Source organism: Centrocercus urophasianus, unplaced genomic scaffold, assembly GCF_019232065.1.
Source record: "Centrocercus urophasianus isolate 14NV4802_14NV808 unplaced genomic scaffold, USGS_Curo_1.0 seq_20, whole genome shotgun sequence".
Taxonomy (NCBI): Eukaryota; Metazoa; Chordata; class Aves; order Galliformes; family Phasianidae; genus Centrocercus; species Centrocercus urophasianus.
In genome coordinates this window covers 1,014,171-1,038,646 of record NW_024884756.1, presented here as the reverse complement: position 1 = coordinate 1,038,646, position 24,476 = coordinate 1,014,171, and the positions used below count along the sequence as shown (strand labels likewise).

Here is a 24,476-nt window from a genome sequence, read left to right as displayed (position 1 = left end):
GATAATTGGAACTATGCAAATTAATGGCCTAACCTGAGAAGCCCTATTGAAGTGTGTAGAACAGTGCATGCAGAAATACTCATTAAAGTCAGGGGGCTATTCATGCTAGTGAGGGCAAGTTCAACAACTAACTTTCTTTCATATTCTGCTATGAAGGAAAATTTAATGCCATGCTTCAGGATACAAAATGAACTGCTTGCAGAAGTCAGGGAGGGCACTGTTTTCACTTTCATGTGCAGTAACACACATCATGTTTGAGTAGTGAGTACATCGTGTTGCTGTTTTTCTTTACCTTTGAAGTCTCAGGTACTAGTCACTGGCAGAGACAGGAAAACAAATTATACATCAAGAACAGAATTACAGGCTATCTGGTCCTACTTCTGCCCAGGGAAAGCATTAGCCCTTTTCTGCACAGTATTCTGAAAGTGAAAGTGAGGAACTATCCCTTTGTTTGTTGGACAAGAATGGATCTGTAGGAGCCACATTTGTGTCTAGAGTAATCATGCTGGCTTCATTAGGGCCACTGAAAGAGGCCTGTTTTTCCACCCATCCCCACCAAATGATCACAAGAATTCAAATCTTAACTTCTCCGAAATCCAAAGCACATATTTGTGTTGGAATCAACCTCCAAAGCAGCCACTTATCAAACAGATGGGTTCTCCTAGTGAAAAAGAAGCCCGATGCACTTCGGCATCACTTGCTTTGAAAAATCCCCAAGGCTTTAATTTCCTGCCTTTCAAAGAAAAGTTCAATCCCAGCGATTAAGCTTTAGTATCCACCTCCAAAACACCATCACTGATAGACTACAGACTGCTTCAGGAAAACAGAACCAGCCTTAGTAGCGCACACATGCTCAACATTTGAGATAGCTGCCTTTCCTTTCTGTGCTCAGAGTAGTAGGCTCTCTTTTCCTGCCACTGTCAGCAAATAGTGCAGGTTAACTAAACAAGTCCTTTGCCTGGGTAAGAATGCATGTGGGGAATACAGTAACTCTGCCTGTCTGAAAGATCTCCCTCTGGGAATTAAAAAGGGAAGGAAACAAGAGATTGCCAGCCTGAGTGTGCAGAGGGCTTCAAATTTACTAGTGCCAGCGAATGCCAAGAACCACCTTCTCTCTTGGCAGCAATTAATTGTGTTTTCCCTCCTCCATCCATCTATTGTAAATGAAGAGAGACGTGCATGAGATGCAAGGCAGTGGAAAAATCAAGCCCTTGGAGTCTGGACACGGATAAATGCCATAAAAAGGAAGTTCAACAGGTGAAATAGACTGTACATTGTGCACGTCATTGCACTGGCTTAAATACATGTATAACACCATATAAAAGCAACGCAGGGTTTTTTTTTACTTCTTAATGTAGGCCGTTTTTTGTAACCTTTCCTATAAGGAACACAAATCATAACAATCTACCAGTGTCCTTCCAATGCAGCATCGTTCTCCAGACCTGTGTACTTCCTGTCACATTCTTACCTAATGTTAACGAAATTCAGAGGCACATATCTGAGTGACACATACATCTTCTGGTAGGAAATATTACTGTATATTCAGTCTTGTGCATGATTGACAAGGCAACTTAAGTACTGGAGGTGAAGGGAAGAGAGAGAAGAATGAATAATCTCCTGCAGTAGGGCCATGCTTCCACTTGTTTTCAAAGGAGCAAGGTTTGGGACTAGGAGTGTTAGATGCTCAAGTTTCATCTTGGTTTGACTGTGAGCTGGAGGATTACCTTTGTTTACACTCCTGGCTAAAGCCAAAAGCTAGAATAATCTTGGTGCTGTAACTGGCTACACTGGAAACGTATTTTTGCTAAAATTCAAAGTTTAAATATTAGCAGCAGATGGAGACTTGAAAGGCTGATTTTCAAAAATTAGCTACTACCTGGACTTTTAGAGCTGATTGCACATGCCTCCCACCCAGCAATTAACAGCTACAGAACAAAGCCAGCTTTAATGCATCACTATCACTATCCCATCAGTATCTAATTCACAGTGCTGATTTTAACAATGCAAAAAAAGAGTGGGTGAAATAAGATTAAATGGATAGATCATAAGTTGCCCTTACTGCAGCATTTTTTTCTCCTTTCCTCAGGGCATATATCAGATGGCAAAATGTTCATTCACAAAATAAGAGCTCGACATCTTGGGAAGAAGGCAGAACTTTCAAAATAAGGTTGCCTAATTACCTAATGTGGGTTCTGACAAGTTGCACATAATTTACTTTTATCTGTTATGAACAGACAGAAAAAATTTGGATGGAAAAAAGGCACTCACAAGCCCTCCCTGATTTAGGAAGAATAGCTATTCTCGACCTTAAATCTTTGTGGGGAGACTAACATCTTTTTTAACATCTTTTTTGCATTTCTGATTTTCGTGAGACAAATACAGAATTGCACTCATAATTTTTGTTTTGAGATGAAGACTGAACAGGTGTGAAAGTGCTCTTCCCTCTGCTCCTCCACACTGACATCTTGGAATGATCAACTCGCCTTGCTTTTCCTAACCCACAGGCAACTGACTCCCAGGCAGAGTGCTGTGGAAGGAAGGGTAGTCTGGCACAAAGCCCAAACTGGGTAACTTATGGCATGAGATTATGCAGGGACTGGAGAAGGTGCAGAAAATACAGTCGACAGATACTGCATTTGGCACGCTGTCCTTTTTCAGTAACATTGCCTCTCTCCTCCTTGCACCTAAATCAGCCTTGTCACAGGGTATGACTTGCCCTTTTCTTTTTCTTTTTTTTGGAGATATGTAATTAAAGTACCACGCTATGTTTCTATTGAATTTTGCAGACTGTTTTCTGTCTGGACTACAGGGTGTCTGTCCCTCAAAGGAATGCAAAAGCAGGACAACAGGGCACAGGATGACCAATCACATTCTCCAAGACGACAGGATGTTACGGAGCTCACAGCCAGCTGAGACTCAGCCCTCGGACAGGGGACAGAAAAACACAACGTGAAGCAGAACAGCTACCACAGCCCCACCGACTGGTTTCCAGAGCTCTCCAACATTACCTGTAGTGAACCTTGGCTTAGTGGGTGGCTCCTGTACAGACATAGGGAAGGTGGCCGAGGCGGGTGAGGACTGTGCACGGGACAGGGGCCGATGGCCTCCAAAGGAGACTGGCATCCCAGCTGCCTCCAGCGATGCCTGGTAGTTTCTCAGCTGGTGAATGCGCTGCTGCTCCAACAGGAGGGCTTGCTGTGGGGAAGAGAAGCAGGTAGCTACTGAAGGTAGCCTCACAGAAGGTCTAACATCAGCAGCACTTCACATCATGTTCATTTATTCATTCTTACTAGAGAAATGAGGCCTACATGTGATTGCATAAATCTAGGAGATTTCTTTGCACAAGCACGGTTGGCAACGGCATCAACCCCTCAAGGCAGCACCGTTATGAAGACAATGCTCCTCAACTTGGGACTGAAGATGTCCCTGAGCTGCAGGCAGTGACATGTGGGGCCCACAAGCTGGCCCCACAGTGCCAGGGAGACAGCAGCAAGCAGCTCAATGCAAACATCTATGGCAGAGCAAGCAATTTGCACCTGATTCAGACATTACAACAGCAAGCCTGGCACCAGTCTGCCTTCCCTAGCCAAGGGTTGTGGATTTATTCTGAGAGCTACACCCTGGCAGTGCTTCAGCAATCTGTTCTTGGCTGCAGGGGCTGTGCAGGGGTTCACGAGGCTCAAGGTACAGTCAGGCACTAAGGGCAGCAATGACAAGCTGAGCACTTCAGGTCCCTCCAGAGAATTGTAACTTTCTCACTGGTTACTGCTACCACAGACAGTGTTTTCTGGGAGACTGCCACGTAATTGGGAGGTAATGCTATACTACACGGTTACTGGATTTAATGCTTCTAATCCCAAGGCTCTGGTCTTTCCCATCAAAAGGGAGCTCACCTGTGATCTCTGGGATGTGCAGCGCTGAAGAAGGAATCTGCAAAAAAATCACTTTGACACTCCAACCCTTATCTAGCCCTCCTCTGCAGTTGTCAATTTGCAGTTGTTACAATTTTGCAGTTGTAAATTGTTAGAATCATAAAACAAAATCCTCCGCTAGGATCCCTTGCATGAGCAATTTCTATGCTAGCATTTAGTGCTCAAAAAATGTTAGGAGTAGTCACAAAAATCAGAGTGACCATTTGGGACTTGGCTAATAAAGGATTTACTTTGTAAAACAATCACTCTGCTTTCCTGCAAGGCTTTTTCCCACCGCCCTCAGTCCCAGAGGCTTGTATCATCACCCTCACAAACACCAAGTCCTGTCCTCTCTGGGACACTTAGGGATGTGTCTGCAAGCACAAGCCAAGTACGTCCAATTAGTTTAGTACTAACCTTCCCATTCTCTACACATAAAAACACATTCTCTACACAAAAAAAATTCTCTACATCGTTTGATACGATGATCACAAACTGCCATTGAAAGGCTGGGAAAATCTTAAGCTATTTTTTAGGAACTGGGGTCTGTAACTAACAGATTTCTGACACCCTCTCCTAGCAGCTGTAAGTATCTGTGAGGTGAGGGCTGGTTATTCCTTGACTTTCATCCACAACAGCGTACACAGATTCAACCTGTCACTCCAGATGCTGCTAAACACCTCAACTGCAGGAGCCCCCAGCACATTCTGAGCTCACCTGGCGGAAGAGCAGCTCCTGCTCAGCCTGCCTCTGCCCAGACTCCAGCTCCTGCTGCGGCTCAGCTTCCTCCTCATCGCTCTCGATGGGTTCTTGCTTCACCTGCACCATATTGGCCAGCCCTGGGACCTCCTTTTGGCTCGACACCCTGTCACTGTACGGCTCCTCCAAAAGGGCTTGGTGTTCTCGAAGCTCTTCTTCTGTCTCCTCTGGGTGGCTTTCATGCTGGCGAGCTGGCTCGTTGGGTTTTGATATTATCTGCAAACATCCAGGAGGTTAATTGATAGTAAAATGTAACTTACTGCGGGTCAAGTTTACTGTGCTCTCCTGAGCCAGTTTTGTGAAAAGAGAAATCATGAACTATAGCTCTTATGTTATAAACAAGGTCTGAAACAGTAAAGCAACAGAAAGGACAGTTTAGTCTCAACATTAAGCGCTATCAAAGAAATACTACATCCTACGTAATGAAGGCCCCTTAGTTTGCACTTGAATTTCCCCCTTAAGCAATCAGAACCTCTTATGCCTACTCATCTACGGATGCTAGTGAATTCACAAATAGTGTAACAACCATCAACACGTCCAGCAATCCTGAAAAAATAAGAGAGACAAATGCTCTCAGAAGGCTTCTGCTTCGCTGTTTGTCCAGCTTCTTCTGCAATCATCCCATGAATTTTATCAAGAATTTTCACAAATTACTGTAAATAACTGTGAAGGTTTTCCCTGAAGACGCCTCCAAAACTTGTGCTCTTTTGTAGTTAGTTAAGAGGAAACTGAGGACACTAAACTTACAGCATCTTCACAGAAACCAACTGCAAGAAGAGCATCGTTCTAATCAGACCTCTCCAAACGTGCCTGCTAAAACAAAGGGAACAGTGCAATTTCACTGTAATTCAACAAGCCCAAACGTTTTGCAAATGGATCAATGAGGCAGAATTCTCAGCGCCCGGTCTCCAACTGCTTATGATTTTTATTTGGAGCAAAAATGTATGTGCACTATTTTTAAACCCACAGTGGTAAATAGATTAATGTCCTTTCTTTTAAAGAGTTCAGACTGTACCCGTTTCACAAGCTTATAAAAAAAGTGCTGAACTTTGAAAGCTGTCAGGGCAGAGCTTTAATAGGGATTAGGTCATGGGTACGAAAAGCAATATTGATTTTAAATCTAATAAAGCTAAATCAAAACACGGTTATTGAACACATGCAGGAGTGACTACTTAAAAGTAACTCATTCTTTGAAGAACATTGACTCAAATCTGAAACTAAGCCTTTTTTCCTAAATGTAAGAAGAGAAGCTCTGCCATGTAACTTCAGCAAATCTATTCAAAGAAGATTTAGGCATAAAAAGGCCATACTAAGGATTAATTGCCTGAAAGTATCACACTAAGGACAGCAACAAACTGTTCATAACTACAGCAGAGGGTGTCACAGAAATGGGGTTCAAAACTTCCCTTATCATCAAAGCACTGTAAGGATGAGGATGCAGAGCTTGAGCTTTCTAGCACTTGCAGATTGCTGAGTTTTGTATATCTCAGCTCCTGAAAGAGGCACAATATGCAGAAGGGCCTTATCTTGCTTAGCATAATGCAAACCCTGTGGGGTTCATCTGATCCCCAATGCGTATGGTGGGTGCAGCCCATCCATCCTAGTCACAAAGAGCCAATAATCTTGTACTGGTCAGTGACTGGTTGAATGGCTGCTGTTGGCAAGAGTGAGTTTCCATAACCACAGGGTCCTCTCTGAGAGTCAACAGCTGCTTGGAAGAGATAGAAGCCACCTACCTAGATAGAGCTTTCTCAATGGGCAAGGCAACCTGGTAGAGTCAGCCTAACCTAGAAAAGCCTAGGGCAGAGAGTGATTCCTGAACAAGCATCTAAGACAGCTGTGGACACTGTAGTCAAGCCAAGGACACAAAGTGGTGCGAGAAAATAACGAAACAGCAATCCACAAAATAGCTGAAGTGGCACCCATTTGTGTACAGGCATGGGATAAAGGAGGTGGCTGCACTACAGCCTGGGGGGGAAAGCTCTCAGGTCTGTCCTGGGGAATTAGCAGACTTGGGTGATTCTCTGAAATGCCTCTGTACTACTACATGAGGATCACACAGGAAGATCTGAGTTACCTGTGCAGTTCCAGGACCGTGAGCTCCCCTGAAGCATGGAGATTTTGTGGAATAACATAAATGACTGGAGTGCTGTGATGCAGGGATGTTGGTTGTTTAGGGGGGACAAGCTGGGATGTAAGGAAAAGGCCCTTTACACTGAGAAAAAAACAGGAATGCATGGAATTCTGCATGTTGGTATGGGTCTGGAGTTAATCAAGAACAAGCAGGCAGACCAAAATGGGTGCTCATGTAATTACGTAATGGGTAAGCTGCTGTAGACTTCCTGATCAGATAGAAGTAGGTGAGGGCTACTTTGAAGTAAGTGCTGGTGCAGTGTGACATCATGATGGAATTCGAGACCCAGAGAGTAGAAACACGGTAAAGACAGGATCACAGCCATGGATTTCAGAAGAATAGACTTTAGCCTCTTCAGATATCTGCTTGGAATAGCCCCATGGCTATAGCACACGCAGCAGAAGGCCAGCACGGATGAGCAGAGATCTCCTACCTGAACTTGACACAAATGGGCAGTACATAGAGGTGCAAATATGACAGGTGACCCACAGGAACACTGTTTCCATATGATCTTGCAGGGATGATGCTAGGAAACCCAAAGTTGACCTGGAATTGAATCTGGCAAGGGATACGATGGGAAACAGGCAAAAGGAAGATCAGGGAAAACGTGGGCCCACTGCCAAAGAGAGCAAAGGACCTGGTTACATGGACATGGGCACGATACTCAATGCCTTCTTCACCACTAAGATTGGCTTTCAGGTATCACATGCCCCTGAGACCAGTGGGGAAGTCTTGGAGCAAAGAAGCCAGGGGATGAAAGACCAGATTTGGCAGTATTTAAACTAGACAAACACTGGTGTGTTTCACTCACACGACAGAACAAGAGGCACTGGACAGAAATTAAAGCATATGAATTTCCTTTTGAACACTATATAACTCTTTTATTTTTTTAATTTTTTTGCTGTGAGTATGGTCATGCCCTGGAACAGACCGCCCAAGAACAGTTGTGGAGGTCTCCATCCTTGGAGATACTGCAAACCCAGTTGGATGTGGTCTTGGGCAAGCTGACCCTGTTTGGAGTAGATGATCCCAAGAGAAACCTGCAAATCTAAATTATTCTGTGATAACTTTTGAGGATTTTTGTGGGTTCTTCCCCACAGAGCCTTCATCTCTCCAGTTTCATGGCTATTTACACACTCTGCACAGCTTAGCCACGTTAAGCTAAAGGTAGTTCTTCAATCAGTTTTCTTTAAGCTCACCGAGGCTTGATGAATATAATCAGGCTTAAAGGTAATTTAATCACCTAAATCGTCATTGACTTTTTTCTGCTTGGATCGCAGCTCTCAGGCTTTGAACTTGATACCTTTTCAACTTATGAACTATGCAAGGTGAGTTAAATGCTGGTAAAATAACTTACAATGTCACTGTCAAATCTAATGGAAATGAGAAGCGGCGTAATTCCCTAGAAGTTTAAAATTATTCAAATTCCATTAAGACATAGTAATGTAATGAAAAGCACATTGTAAAACTCTACAATGCGGGCTGAAAGATCAAGTGGTCCACGACAAGGTCATTTCAAACATTCTGTTTGCTGTCCTGATATAAACTGAGTCTGTCGGTATGTCACTTGCTCCAGCGGCTGCAAACCAATTCTTCTTCAAGGACAATTCTGCATAGGAAGTACTGCTATGAACAAATTTCACATCATTCACAATGCTGCCCCCCAGGCCCATAAAATGACTAAAAATGACTTGAAAATCCTCCTTTTTTTCTAATTCTATGGACACGTGCTCAACACCAAGATGTCGACTGAAGAAAAGCTATGGTGATCTAAGTGCAGGGGAATGAATATAAAGTTAAGAGAGCATTTAAAATGGTCACAAATGTATCTTAAATAGTAAACAATTACGCAGTGAACCATAAACAACCCCTTCCCTTTACTTAGCTCTTTCATATCCTTTTGCAGTGAGGTTATTCCTCTATTTTTAAACACTGTCACCTCTGGCAATGACACACTGCCACCATAAAACAGTGAAAGGCACTGCCTCTCTACTCTTGGACAACTACTTCAGTACAGAAGTAACAATTCACATGCATTATTAAGAAATAAACAGAATTATTCATTTTTCCATGGAATGCTTCATATAGAAAATTTTTAAAAAGAGGCTCTGTTCTTTGTTAGTAAAATTTCACTTGGCACCTGTTGTATCTACTACATACTTCTGTATCTGCTGCTTCTCATTACCTTTTCTGATGCTAAGAGGCAGATGAAGAGCTCCTTGGGAAGTACATGCAGAGATGAAGTATTTCAATGAGGCTCTATAGCAAAGCTTCCTATTGGAAATCTCTGATTAAACTGTGCACCTCTGAATCTGTCCCTTAGAAGATAAGCAGTTACAGAAGAAATTTCTGATCCTACACAAATAAAAGGCTTTCAGAAATAAAAGGCTGACAGAGCAGGGCATGCCTGTAGGTAAAACTTGAAGATCTCAAGATCTCTACCAATTTCTGAGTGCAACAAAGGAACCTGGTGTTTCTCCTCATTGTAGTTACTGAAAAGTTAGAAGAACTAAGAATCACTGACAGGGCTGCTTTCAAAAACCAGATTAACAACAGTTTTTTTGGAATACAGCATACCTGCTGAAGGGAATATACATCAGTCATGTCCTCAGAATACTCATGGCTGCCAGACAGACTGGTGTGTACAGGACATGGGTTGGGGGCTGAAAGCACCACACACACCTTTGAACTTCAGGATAAACTGTCACAGTTCCATACAACCCGTTCAGGGTTATCTACAGGTAGAACGAGCTCAAAGAGATCATGCTTGACAACGTGCCAAAAGCCCATTCCACTTTGCTAGATAAGTAGAGTGGGCCAACTTTGCATAGATAGGAAGATGCTGAAAGGCAGATCAGACAACATTACTGTTGAGAACAAGCCCTTTTCTGTGCTTGGAATGGCAGAGCATATCCAGTGGGATGGAGCAGCCTCCTTGTTTGGGTAATGGGGATAAACAGTGGATGTCACGAGCTGGGACCCCACTCTCCTTCACTGCTGACATCAATCACGCAGAGGAAGAGAGAAGAGGAAACCTCCTTTTCCTTCCTCTGCTGGAAGATGAAAGAGGACACTCAGGGAAGAAAGAACAACTCCGGAGAGCTGGAGAGGCAGCTTTGGTAAAAATGAGAAGTGACAGTAAGGGCTCAGCTCATAAGCATCCTAAGCAAAAAAAATGTCGCTCAAGTTAAGGATATAGCTAGGAATTGAAAACTGAGAGGCAGTGGAGCAACTAGCAGCAGGGATGCTCAAGGAAAAGGGAAGCACCAGCAGGGAGGCACAAAGCATCTCGTGAGGAGCAGGCACATACACAAGGTTTTGGAGGAGTAAATACAGTGCCGAGGGCTCGAATTAACCACTCAGAACTGGCAACACAAGCTCTTCTCTTCTGGCTATCAAGGTTGACTCTTCCCACACAAGGTATTCCCCTGAAGAATGGGAAAGTCTAGTTTTTTATTTTCACAGGCTGAAGAGAAGAGATGATACGGAACAATGGGGAGAGGCAGCACTGGGCACAGGCCTCGATGCAGGCAGCTGGCAGAATGTTCTGCAGTGGATGAAAACAAGAAAAATTTATTTCCTTTTTTTTTTTTTTTTTTTTTTTTACCCTGTCAAGTGATGAGACAGCAAGAACACCACCTGCTGGAAGCAGCCTACCTGCTGGAAGGACCACCAGCCTGCTCACCTCTGTGCCTAGGCAAGAGGGAACGACTGAGCTGCAACAAGCCAAGGAACGGGGACTGTCTGGGAGGAGAACAGGAAGGGAAGCAAGAAAAAAAAATGCTTTGGCAACAGCAGAAGCTGTTTTTTTTCCTCCCTCCCCCAAATAATTGGGATTATGGACTTGATTATATCAGGTGTGTCGAGCTTTGCAACAACAGCCCACAGAGCAACGGCTCCTGGCAAAACCCCTTAATAGCATGTATGCAGCAACAGGCACATTTCTCGACGAAGATGAAAACTCCTTCTTACTTTATCCATCAGCCTGAAAGTAAAGAGAAGAGAGTGCAAGGGGAAATCGTTTGAGTGATAAGTGAGTAGGGACTACTCCTAAACAGGTCTTCCTTAGGCTTCCAATGGATAACAGCCCGAGCTGAACGTTGTGCAATACAATCTACAGCGTATTTTTCCAATTGCTACAAATTGAACATTGTATATTAAAAAGCACTCCAGAAGTCACTTGAGGCTAAACAGCCGACGTGTTCCAAAAAAGAAAAATGCAGGAAATAGCAAGGTTAAATTCTAGGTGTTAGTAAAAACGTACCCACCCAACGCTGCTGCACCACAGACAAGTCAAGGCACTGTAGTCTGGCATATATACATTGCCATACATACGCCACAGCTGGAGAAACACTGCTCCTTCCAGTGTGCTAAAAACGGGGTTTACCCGGGAGAACCATAATTTGACCACAGAAGCTCTGTGTTAATCTGCTTAACAGTACAATTCAGGACTAAAAGGGAGATTATCTGATCTATGAAGGCTTCGTGAATTATACATTCGGTGGACTAATGCCAAAACACTCATCTTTGCTACAGAAAAGCAAAAAGTTGAGCCTTCTGGCACTTGCATTTTTCTCTTCAGAAAGGGAATGGCTGCTTCAAGATCCATCCTGCTGCAAAGCTATTCTTTTAACTCAGAACACTCAGAGAACACTATCCTGCTTCTCCAGGCTCCAGAAGGCTGGCACGACAAAAATACCCCTTGATGCCAACCTCCAATGACACAGAGATCTGTAAGCAACACACTGCTTCCCTCTCACACATAAAAAAGGCTAAAATTGTGTCTTAAAAGAGACTGAGGCCTGCAGAGAAATGACTGTTACTGAAGGTGAAATGCTGCCAGGACCATTGTATATGTTTATTTCACAGCAAAACAACAATTCCTCACCCCCAGCAAAGCTCCTCCGACCATGAAAAAAAACCCACAAATATTCCCAATGAGTGTTTGAATGTTAAACACGCAAAAAAGGTGGGAAACACAGGCGTGTGTTGCTAGTGCAACTTAAGGTCATTTCTCCAATGCACCTGTGTTAATGTGTAGCTTTTTTTTGTTGGTTTCTTTCAGGCTTGTTTAGTATTTACTGTTCCAGGGCTCATGCCTCATTCAGATCAAAGGTTGCACAGAACTCAGTTAACAAGGAGTCATCCAGTATCTCATCCAGAATCTTCTCTACTGAACCAACCCCTGGCTCTGAAGAAGGAACTGTTGAACCTCTGTATGGAGTGGGGGCACGATCATCCCTGCACTCAAACTCACAGCAACTTGACTGAGGGAAAGGAGAGGAGCTGCTCCATGCCACTCAACAAGCAGCCCAGGCAGAGCACAGGGCTGGGCAGCATCAGGGAAACCCAGGTCTGCAGCAGGCCTTTACCCCTTCCAGCCATCCCTTGTTGCTCCTTGTCTGCCCTCCATTTGTCTCCATTTTTAAGGGAACGGTGTTTTTGGGGGGGTTGTGTGTGCTTTATTTTCCCTCCTCAAAGCAAACACAAATGTCACCACCAGGTGACAACATGAACACTGAGCGTGCAGCCCCCATACGTCTGTCAAATTCCAGGTTACTGCTTCATAGCCTCAAGCACCAAGGCTTTACAGCAGAATCCCCTAGGTGATCATTCTTACTCTTATTATCAGGGAGCAAAACTACCTATTTCCCTTAGCTGCCCCTTTGGAAACAACAAGCCTTGTTTTAGCTAAAATCTAATCCAACACAGATACCAAACAGGGAAAGTTTAAGGCCAAAATCTTAAAAAAATCGCAAGCAATTGAAAACAGTCATGTTATTTACAGGAACTATAACCCAACCCGAACAGACAGCGCCGTCAGTTCTGCTAATAATTAAAAGGCAGCAATCTATTACATTATTTTTAGTTGTGCCCTCACGCTCCTGCACACAAGGGTCTTAAAATATCCGTGTGTCTGGGAAAAGTCTTCTTCCGTGTCAGCACTTGGATGCTGTCCCACGGGATAAATTTGCCACACACATACAGAGCGAGCACCGAAACGCTGTTAACTCCTTGCTTCTATAAATCAAACACAGGGAAACTGCCCGTGTGATGGGTTTAACTGCGCTCCCCCCGTAGATGTGCTGCATCCCCAGGCTAACAAAGCTGAAATTCAGGCTTCTCCAACGGCACGCTCTGCAGCTTCTGGGAGGTCCGAGTGAAAGGCTGCATGAGTTGGGGAGGTACGTCACAGCGAGCCTTTGGACACTTGCAAGTGCTGGCAATGGGAGCGCTGGAAAACTAAAACAAACAAACCACTGAAATGGACTTCCTAACAAAGAAACCCTACCTGGCGCCCCGAGACCGAACGTCTGCTGCACGGAGCGTGTCAGGAGGGAGGGAAGGGGAACTTCTCTGGCGACAGCAGCTCCCAGCAGCCTGGTGTGTGGGGCCAAGCCGAGCCCAGGGCTGGCACACGCAGTGCACGATGGCCACCATCCAGAAGTACACGACTGACGTCAGCAGCTTGTGTAATCATCCTGCCTTCGCTCCAGTCCGTAAACAGCACTTTGGGGGGCAGGGGGAGCTTTCTTTAAATTGTTGCTTTCTCCTCACTGGAAACTTGTTTTCTGCTGGTTTTTTCACCCAGCTCTCAGTAGTTCTGTTTTCTCATACGACAGAACAGTGGAAATATTTGGAGAAATCTCCACCATAAATTAAACTGCAGCAACCCCAAAAGGTGTACGTCTGCTGTCTGACTCGTCTCCCTGAGCCCGAAGCCTATTTGTAAAGAAAGCCATGCTTTCTTGGAAATGAACCAGCACCAATAAAAGAGCCAGAAAAATATCGTGCTGCTTATGAAGTATTTCCCCCTTTCCTCACAGCTTTTTTACACTGTAAGTCTATCAACAGACTTTGTCTTCTGACAATATCTCAGCTGGGGCCAGCTGGCACAGCTCCATACTTATCACTGGTGATCAGATCTCACCCTTAGAAAGCAAGCTCTACCTTCCGATGGGCTACAGCACCAGGACAGATGTTGTCTTTCTACATGCATGCCCAAGCAATCACCCTAGAGCAGCGTCTGTTTGAGCTTTATCCATAACATTGGGATGCCCAAGTTTGGGCTGCAGAACAGCTGCAAAACTTGCACACTGGCAAAGTGTTCTGCAGTGTTCACCTGATGTTGCCTAAGTGATACACAGAAAGCAAGATATTAAACATAGAGCTTTCTTTCTTAAAGTAATTTTTGAATCACTTGTAATTAATCTCCAGAACAATCTCTGCAGGATGTACAGCAACACAGCCCTCATTTTCAGGAGAAGAAATGGATAGAAAACTGTCATGTTTTACACAGGGACAGAGTTGAGAGAATCTAAACTGGAGATGGGAACAGCTTCTCTCTTTTCTCAGTGAAAAATGCCTCACTGTGTCTGGAAGTCTTCCCTTTCAGTCATTTTCTAGTTTTGTCATGTCTGAAATCTCTCTCTGCTTTCTCTTAAATTCATATTACCGCTCCTTCTCCTGTTCACACCAAACGTACACACAACAGTTATTTTTCCCATATTACCTGACAGCTTTTTAACTTCTCTGCTACAAAACTGACAAAGATCTAGATGTGGATGAACAGAAACAATGACAGCTTTAAAAAGTATTACTGCAAAGTTCCAATCATACTGCTTCCCACTGCTTGCAAGGGAGGCATCGATCCTCAGAGCGGTGATGCATGCCCCCATCCTTGTTGATGTATTCCTCAAAATCATGAAAAAGAGGCTCATAGATGAAGGCCAATTGGTTATGGAGTCAGACACCACGTACGTTACAACACAAGAAACCATCAAAGTGCTGGCTACTGCTCGAGTTGATGCCACGTGAGAAGAGAGCCTTTAAAAGCGTTGTGCCTACCTTGTTGATGTGCAGTTGTTGTTGCTGGAATTGCTGTTTGTGTTTCTCCAAGAACTGCTGGTGCTGCTGCTGGATCACTAACTGCTGGAGGGCTTGGGCGTTCTGGGGAAGGGGAGCAGACTGCGTGCGCCCCAGTGGGCGATGCTGCCGGAGTTTGTGTATTGAAGGGGAGACCCGTTCTCCACCAACCAGAGACTGTGCGTGGAGGGGCAGTCCTGAAAGATACCAGTCTGAAGATAATATGGAGGAAAAAACAGCAGAGAAGAAAAAAAGGAAGAAGAAAGGAAGGGAGAAAACGGCTGTTGAGTAACACTGATGGTGACAACAACATATAACGTTAAAACCAGCCACCTCACCATTTACAGCTGAAGTATCCTTAGAAGGGAACAGATAACCGTTAATGACCACTGGATGGAATAACACTTTTAAATTCTTTGCTTGCCTGTTTACTCAGAGACCCTGGACAGTATTTCATAAATTCAGCAATAACTTACAGACCCTCGTATCACTCAGTGGATGACATCAATCAGATGCACAGTGATGGCTTTGAGGAGAAGCTGAAGTCTAACGACTTGCCTTGGTACAGCAAGTCACCCCAGCTTCATTTCTAGGACAGCACCAACCTTTGCTGCCGCCCTGCAGCACACAGCAGCTCTGCTTTAGAGAATGCTCTCAGACGTGCTGAAGGACGATGGCTGATGATGGAGCTGGTTCTCTCTCTAGATCATGTAGAGAAGCCCTTGGTGGTGCTATAACTGCTCTGTGGAAGTGACTAAGGATGTAGACATTCATGCGTTGAACTGCTGACCGTGTTTGCTTTGGAAAAACATGAATGCATTTCAGGAATTCGAGAGCCAAGAGGTATCATTATTTCTTTAGAAATAAGTTAATTTAGAGGATAAAGTGTTAAAAAGATTTCCATCCCTGTCCTGTATATTCATGCTAGTAACTTAACTAAAACACAAGGCTATTTTTTGGGATGTCATAGGTTACTCATACACCCTGGGCAATTTGGATGACTACCATGTGAAACCTATCTGAGCTCTTGTAAGGGCATACCTGCAGGAACTGTCTTCTTTTTTTTCTTGGTAAGCCAGTTCTTGCTCTGCTCTCGTAAGACATACTTTTACATGCTTCTTAGAAAGCACAAAGCCAAACCCAAGGGTGGAGTTGCTGAGGGTAAGCCTTTGCAAGCAAGCTACACCTTGGGACAGAAAGTCGTAACTAGTGTGAATGGTCACCTCCCTGACGTGGATAAGGGTGTACCTGGTTATGGGAAAAAAAGTACCTCATTGTATAAAACAGTAAAAACTGCTCGAATAGTAACATTGAGACCTGGTTCTAGGCTTGGAGAAGTTGAAAAAAAGAGGAAAGCTGCACAGAAATCTGCAGCCAGCTGAATGAAGCAGTTCAGAAACACCTGCAAGCTTCTGGCCCAGGACAACGCCTCCTTGTCCCGTTAATTTACAGAACTGCCCTACATGGAGGAAACCAATTCATTTAGAGGCCTCTTTTCTTGGGCCAGTTTGCCCTTTACTTTTCTGAAGAGAATGGTTTAAAAGAGTATCTTATTTTATAACTGTGTGCGTGCGTGTATATACATACATAAATATACGTGTGTGTGAATATATGAATAATTTGAAAGGATGTGTCCATCTTCCTTACAGCAAAGTCCATGTTAGACAGTTGAGGAAGGGATCTTTCATGACTCTACAGGATATCTTGGAAGACTACTTGTCTCCAAGTGAACAACGAAGTCCTGCTGCGAAGGTTTCCAAGGGGGAGACATTGGTCCTGCTCAGTATATACATGTCAATCTGGCAGGGTGCAGGAGCAATGCCAGATCTGCTCTAGTGGGGGATACAATCATACTGCCTAGATTCTATTCCCACTTTCTATGCAAGGTAAACCACTTACCGTGCTCCAGCTAAAATCCAGAAATTAGATTTGCAAAACCCGTACCGAGCTCATAAAATCAGCACACCACTGTCCAGCAGAGACTCTTAGTTTCCCCGAATCCCCACGTCTAACTGCACGGAGTCAGCATGCTGTGTGCTGGATAATTTTGCAGTAGTCAGGAGACTATCTCCACAGCTGAAGGCTACCAACAGAATACTAATAACTCCACTTTGCTTCCGAGGAAGTTGTAAGTACTAACTGTAGTCTGGCAACCAGTCCACTTAGGGCTTTTGAGACCACGTGTTAGCTTGCTCTGTTTCAGCTGCTGCATCTGGAGCGTGTGCTTCTTGTTGCTGCTCTGCTGTACAGTGAATATTTCTCCTTGGTGTCAGTTTGTTACAAGTTGTACTTGCTCTAAAAACACCACACACTGCAGGTGGACTAGAAGGAATACACATAGTAGACTGTAAACAGATGGAAGCTTTGAGAGAGGTGGAATAGGAAACAGAACAGCACTCCCTATGAGCTCTTTAATGCAAATACCTGTGTGAATGGAGAAAAGTTTTGGTGATATGGTAAGAGAAAAAGTCTTTTGCAATGACTCTTCATCAGCAGTCCTCAGTCAAAGAACAGCTGGTGAGGAGATGTGTCATGACTCTGGGCACAACATCACATCATAACAACTATGACGGAATGCAAGAGAAAACTACATGAAGGCTCAGGGAATCTGCACGCACCACTCTCACAGCTCGGAGGGTGCTGGTTTAACACCCCACTCTGTGTCTCAGATTCTCCATATGTACGTGCTTATAAGCTTATCACAACCCCATGTATATTCCTGGAATTCGAATTTAAAACCAGACACAATTCAAATGCAGTGCTGTAATGTTTCAGCAATCAACATCTCTCAGTAGTTTCAGAGAAACACAGGATCTTTTGTCTTGGAAAGGACCTTCATAGCCCACCCAGCCCCAACCCCTGCTACAGGCAGGGACACCTTCAAGCTGCCCAAAGCCTGGCCCTGAGCACTGCCATGGATGGGGCAGCCACAGCTTTTCTGGGCAGTCTCTGTCAGGGCCTCACCACCCAAGAAATTTTCCATTAGAAATGGAATGAAAAAATTAAAAATCAACATGTCTGTTAACTTAAGCAGAAAATCCTTTGTCTCAGTACTACTGTAAAACAGAAACGAGTCCTACTGGGAAATATTGCTTTGAATCAACCCTATTTATAGAAATACGCCTTCCCACAGGTACTTAATGCTGAAAACATGACACAGGGAGTGATTCAAAGCAATTAGCATACTGCAAATGTAACATATACAAACAAATACAATCTGTTTGAACGCAGTTGGTTTTGCCACGTTTTTGCCATTTGTAATAATGATAAAAAGCCAGTATTTTAATCTGTGATTTTGTAAATGAGTGCTTCTGTTAGACATGGAACAGAAACCATCAGTGATAAACAGGAAGGGTAATCACAAGACACAGCATTTTTGTTGCCTCTTCACAGTGGCTAGAACGATATTCTTACAGTTGTTAGACGCATAAGAAAAGCAGAAATAGCAAGTTAATGCTATTTAATTTCCTTTTGCCAAACTGACAAGGCATCTTCCTCCTGCCTCTGGATGGTGTGGTTACCCTAGCTGGAAATGTATTCACTGTATACACTGGAGAGCCTACAAATTTGTAAGTTAGAACAACAAAACACAGATACCGGTCAAGACCCTGCATGTCAGGCTCTGCACATTATCTACCACGTGCTCACCTGTGACTAAGGGAGTTTGTGCAGTTGGCTGTTCCAGTAAGACCATGTGCTGCAGAAGAGGGTTGTGTGCTGTTCCCCCATCTCTTTCCAACGTTGTAGTGCTCAAGTAGGGAGTGAGGTGGGTGCCAGGAAATAAAGAGATGCGCTGCTGCAAGGCTGGGATAGCAAGTCTCTCAGCATCCTGCTGTGCTGATCCTCCCTGTGAACGCACAGGCGGTGTCAGGGTGGGTTAAAGGAGAAACGAAGCACCAATGCAAAGCCCGCGTTCCCCATCACTTACGCTGGAAGGGCCAGTGGCAGGCAGTCCTAGTGTGATGTTGGGCAAAGAAGGAGATGTGTAGAGTGGAAGCTGTGTTACAGAGCCTTCACGATTCACCAGTCGGTGAGCCAGGCTGGTCTGCAAACAAAATGAAGAACACTGTCCCAGTGAGACTGCACCACCGATGGGGGGAGGACACTGCACAGGAGCTGAGGGCCCATCAGGAGAGTACAGAGCAGGAAATGTCACTTCTGACATTGAGGATACTGAAAGAGGGAGCTTCAGATCCAGCCTTACTTCTCTTTCTATAGAGTGTTTGCCCTTCTAAAGCCACAACAGATTACCGTAACAATAAAACAGGCATTACTCTGGTGGTTGTTCTCTTTAGCAAATCACAGACAATTTATTCTATTTACCAGTGTGCTTTAGCTTAAATCAGACTTCAAAATTTCATCAAAGAGCCTTTTTATGTTGCTATTCCCCGATTTTCAGGATGAAATGTGAGATTTACTGAATTACCTTGCGGCCATTTAAAGCAGGAACACTTAAGCAGAAATGCCTAATTACAAAATGAGATTGATTTGAAATAGTTGGTAGAAAGCCCATTATAAAAATTACATTATTTTAAACCGCCTGATTTTTCTATTAAGCAACGAGTGTTCTGTTCACTTAAATCAACTTCAGTAGAACTTAAATAAACAGCTTAAATCAAACAGCCTTTAGACTTCGGGAAGATTTTCTATGGAATTTCTATCGTTTTATCTCAGTTGCTGCTGTGGAAAAAAAGTAATAATGATTAATCTGGTATGGTACAATGACATACATTATTCCCACAGTATAAGAGATCTGGATAACGGATTTATACATTTCAGACCAAAATAGTTATGTCAGGAAATGGGACTTGGCAGGTTACTTCCTTGATTGCAAGACTGGGCCAGTCTCTGGGCAACAAAAACCTGTTTTTCTCCTCAAAAGGTGAAACGTGGTGAGTAACATCACTGCAGCGACCACCAGGGGGGAAAAAAAGAGCACTAAAATAAGAAAAAATACTGAAAAACAAATAATGCACTGCAACCTCCAGAAGCAGTCCTGCCTCCTTGGCTCACAGAGATTCTGGTGGGCCAGCTGATATCTCCAATAGGAGAGCCCAACTCCGTGAGCTGGGGTTAGAGATGCCCATGCAGGAAGAGCAAACCTTCCCACGACTGCGTGAGTTCACCTTTATGTGATGCTGGGCTGGGCTTGCAGATGCCCAGGTCTGAATTCCATACATTCAAAGCAAAGCTGCTTAGCTTTCATACGATACTGTGCAAAATTTCACCTGCAGAGTGAATTTTTTATTTCCCTTTGTCTTATTGTGCCTTCATTAATGTCAGTCAAGCTTATGGGAAATACATTAAAAAGTAAATCTGCTTTTAAGATCTCGGTTACAAATTTGCTGCCACAAAGGAGGAAATTGGAAAGGAGCATTTTGCTGTTGAATGGTACCTGCTAAGGGCGTATGGTTGTGCATACCCACACGCTCAATTTTTTGAGTAATTCTGAACACTACTGGCAATTTGCCTTTAATTTAAATAACACAAAATGTTAGCACGCCACGTTGAGAGCAAGATAGTTACTGCCAGCAGAGTAATGAAATATTTTACTGATACCGTAAACGAAATAAACCAACATCCATTTTCTCTTTGAACAATCGATAAAGTGCAGTTGCGCCTCAAACCATCTCCTGGGGATTTGTTTTAAAAACAACGATGAGAAAAACAGCAGCTTGACACCATAAGCACAAGATATTGAGCAGCATTATCATCGCTTTAAATATACAAATCCCATCTCTGGATTGTACACAAACAATGTTAGAATTGCACAGAAGAGAGCAATTCAGCATGCACAATTTTCCCCTGCAATCGAATACTTTTTATAGGCTCCTACCAGCTACGATGGCAATGAGTATCACATACCTTTCCAAGGCAAAGAAAAAAACTTCAGACCTAAAAAACATTATTTAAAAATAGGCATTGTCTTTTTTAAAGGAGGCAGAGAGCTTGAGTCTTTCTATTTGGAAGGCAAGCACTTGAAACTGCCAATGAAGTCCATATGAAGTAATGAAGTCCAATACCACATTCCAGCATACCTGGAATGGTTCAAGAGGTGACCTAGCAAACTAACAAGCAGAGGGGCACACTTCTCACTCAAAACTAGAAAATACAGGTAAGCATAGAACAGAAGGCTGCCAACACTAATTTTTCAGAGGCATTTCAACAAATATTCTACACAAAAGTGGGAACATAATGCAAGCCTGGTCGGCTGGTATCAAATAAATCTTATTCTCCTAGGCTGCTAGGGAGTATTTCTTACACCTAAGAGGATTCGAAAGAAACCAAAACCCTCCCACATCCAGTTCTTCCCAAATAAACCTCTCCAGGCAAAAGGATCACGCAACACAAAATGCAGAGCCATTTTCCCCCAAACTGATGCCAGGAATTAGGACATTTAGCTAAGCCATTCAAGTATGCCTGAAATGCTGGGAGAACAATTTGTGCGATGGGTTATCGACGTCCTGTTTGCCATCACACATTGATTTATACTTTATTCTGTTCTATGATGGCAGTGATCCAATACACTTTATGCAGTCCTGGTCAGCTTTTACATTAGAACTGCACAATCTTTCGTATGCTATATATTCATTATTTAAAAAAAAAAAAAAAAAAGGAAAAAAAAAGGAAAAGGTGAAAACACTCCATGCATTCTCTTCAGGGAGATTAACAACTACATTTTCTTCCTGCTTTTTGTATAAGAAAATGATACATGACATGTTGTTCTTTTAAAAATTTTAGCTCAAGGTGCTTCCTTCCTCCCATGCAGTGGTATTGATGTGAATTAGCCACTGCAATACAGCTGCAAAAAGAAGGGAAGGGAAGGTGGTGGCCTTTGATGCTCAAAGGCTTGCAGTTTGCTAAGTATAGATAAGATTGACAGCTCCTGCATCAGCAAAGCTGGTAGATGAGCACTCATATCCTCCTGGGGCTAACAGCTACATACCTAGGAAGTGCCTGCAGGTCAGCCAGCCTTCAGTTTCACAAACCCAACCAACAACCCCACTCATAACATCTTTTCTGAGATCTGCTCCAAATTACTAAACAGAGTGCATCTAAAAAACCACATTTTGTCAGAATACCACCAGTTTCCAGGGCCAAGCTAAGACTAACTTAGACTGCTCAGCCTTCACAATACTCGACTTAATCCTTTAAGATCTGCAGTAGAGTGGATGAAGACAAGTTTTGGATAAGTCGGCAGGGGAGAATACAGAGTGGGATGCATATTCCGTGTGTAAAATCATAGAATCACTCAGGTTGGAAAAGATCTTAAAGACCATCAAGTCCTACCATGACCTAACCATATTACCCTAACTCTAACAACCCTCCTCTGTATCACGTCCCTGAGCACCACATCCAGGGATGGTGGCTCAACCACCTCCCCACTACATTAGCAATAAAAATAAAAGGAAAATTTGTAAGGCAGATGCTGTATTCATTCGGGAGAACAACTGAAGGCAAGCTGGATAAAAAGAGATGCCCCAGTGGCGTGACACAGCCACCCTGGTTTTCTAAGGCCTGTAGTGAGGGCTAGTTAACATAGCCTACACCCCATAATATGCCTTTAGGAAAAGGTGGGCTTCAGTAAGACCAAACACAGTGCTATGTTGAATCCAGCCCTTCTACCGAGCCCAACACCCTGCCCCTGACAGCAGATGCCTCAAGTGATGGTGGGAGCTTATGGGATTGCAAACCTCAGCACAAGGTATCTGGCAACACGCTTTCAACCCTAAATGGGGAAGAAAAAGTTCAATCTGTTTAATCCAGCTCTGCTTTGGCCATACTCATAGCAACCTCCTGTGAGCAAGATCACCCTGCATACAATATATGAGAACAGATGCCCGATATGTTAAAACCCTTGTGCTTGACCAGGAAATGCTCGTCGTGTTTTACCTTGTCAAATCACTCTATTTTTACCCTCCACTCAGAATAAAACCAGCACAAGTCACCACAGGCAGCTCCTGAGCTGGTTCAAACTGGATTTAATAAACAGGTAATGCATCCTGTCAGCCCAGCCCGAGAGGTAATTCCCCAAGTCTGCTCCAAGTCATGATCTGGGGTTTGCCATGTTCCACACGCCCGTCTGTGTGCCCCAACACCTAAACCTCTGTGCAATCTGATTAGAAACCCAAGTGTTAAACTCAGAGAAAGGAAGGGCTCTGTACCTCCGCCTGAATACTCGTGACTGATCCTGTAATTCCATTCTCAGTGCTGATGTTATTGGAGCTGTTGTTTGGAGAGCTGGGACCAGATCCAGGAGCACTGTTGCATGCAGAGTCTAAAACACATCCAAGACCAACTTTTAGCATGACAAGCAATCTCTGAGATGATATTCAGACAGATAACAATCCCTCAAGTTTTGTTTGGGAGGAAGACAACCCTCCTCCCCATCTCCTCCTTAAATTTTCACAGGGCTCTTAAAACACCGATACACACTTTCAAACGGCCTCTCCAAGCACCTACTTACCTTATTTATGTGTTCTCCTCATGGGGATTTCTCTTTAAGAGAGCATTCGTGACTTTAAATACAATTGGAAGATGATAAAAGACACGGAAAGCTTGCAGAGGCCAAACAGCAGTTATGTGGGATTGTTCTGCATCATTTTTCCAGAACGTTTCTTTAAACCTCATCAGCCTCCCAACTCCTCGTCAGCACGAATTGTGCAGGACTTTGCACTTGCCTCAAAGGGAACCATTTCAGTAGGGATGTTTCAAAGAAAGCCAGGTGAAACTCCACTGGATTTAAGAGAGACTAAACCCGCTTCAAAACACTGCCTTCTTGTTTGGCAACTCTTCTCCACTCTGAGAGCAAACCACTTTCTCACTGGAAGACCTAAAGCAAAATTCATGCCCCCGGATAATTCTGTTATCACCAGGACTTGCAGAAAATCCTCTCACCTCGCTATGTTTTATCAACACACTCCCTGTGAACTCGCCAGCCAGAACCACAGAGATGGCCAGCTTGAAATCAAAGCCTCCCCTTAATTATGTAGAACTAACAACAAACAAAACCAGAATATGGAATTGCAACAGCCAGAAAACTTCCCTCCTCACGTCTCTCACCCTGTGCATGGCACAGCTTCCAGTGTTTCTCTCTTTTTTTTTTTTTGAAAGTAAATAAAATTAAAACATTTTTTTTTCTGAGCTTTCCTCTACCCTCAGGCACAGGATTTGCCCAACATCAGAAGAATCTCCCAGCAGCTGCAAGGGTTCAGGCTGCAGCAGCCTCATAACTGCTCTACGATGCCCCAGAAGAAATAAAAGCCAACTGTTACAACTACTTTTAGTTACTTTTATTATTATTATTGCTATTTTGATCACTGCAAGGACCTCCAACAAATTATCAGAGATGTCAGGTTGGCTTTTTTTTCTCTCTCCGCATTTAGCAGGCTTCTCATTATCAAGAGCTCAGCAATGAGTAACACCAAATTGAACAGCTGACGTTGAACTTCTCTATGAAAAAAAACATTCTGACTGCATGCAGAACAGTCTTTTGGTGGTTTTTTTTTGGTACCATGTCATTGCCAACAATATAGTGGATTTCACGCATACTATCTAGACGTAGGAAAACTACTACATTCAAACTTTGACTCCATGAATATGTGTTCTTCAAGGATTAGAAGTGATTTCTTACCCTTGCAGAGGGACTGTTAAAAGTGATGTTACACTCAGAAGTCTGCTCTTAACATAACTGCTCCAACAGACATTTGAACCCCCTTCATTCACATCTGTGCACCCAGAGCCAGCACCAAGCTCAGCTCTGCTCCTGCTCAGCTTTGCTCAGATATTTCTCCAGGCAGACTCCA

General features: G+C 43.6%; 1 protein-coding gene across 9 annotated transcripts in view; it reads right to left on the bottom strand.

Moving 5' to 3' along the window:
• The window catches only part of HDAC4 (histone deacetylase 4), a 215,613-nt gene that overhangs the window by 47,311 nt on the left and 143,826 nt on the right, over positions 1 to 24,476 (bottom strand). For 6 of the 9 annotated variants that reach the window (XM_042821990.1, XM_042821991.1, XM_042821992.1 and 3 more), the window contains 6 exons: positions 22,836 to 22,948; positions 18,599 to 18,715; positions 18,319 to 18,517; positions 14,653 to 14,882; positions 4,629 to 4,886; positions 3,009 to 3,195 (listed from right to left, as the gene is read on the bottom strand). In XM_042821990.1, coding sequence (XP_042677924.1) covers positions 3,009 to 3,195; positions 4,629 to 4,886; positions 14,653 to 14,882; positions 18,319 to 18,517; positions 18,599 to 18,715; positions 22,836 to 22,948 — 1,104 coding nt within the window. The remainder of the gene's footprint in view (positions 1 to 3,008; positions 3,196 to 4,628; positions 4,887 to 14,652; positions 14,883 to 18,318; positions 18,518 to 18,598; positions 18,716 to 22,835; positions 22,949 to 24,476) is intronic. The other 3 variants (XM_042821993.1, XM_042821989.1, XM_042821988.1) reach the window with 1 other exon arrangement.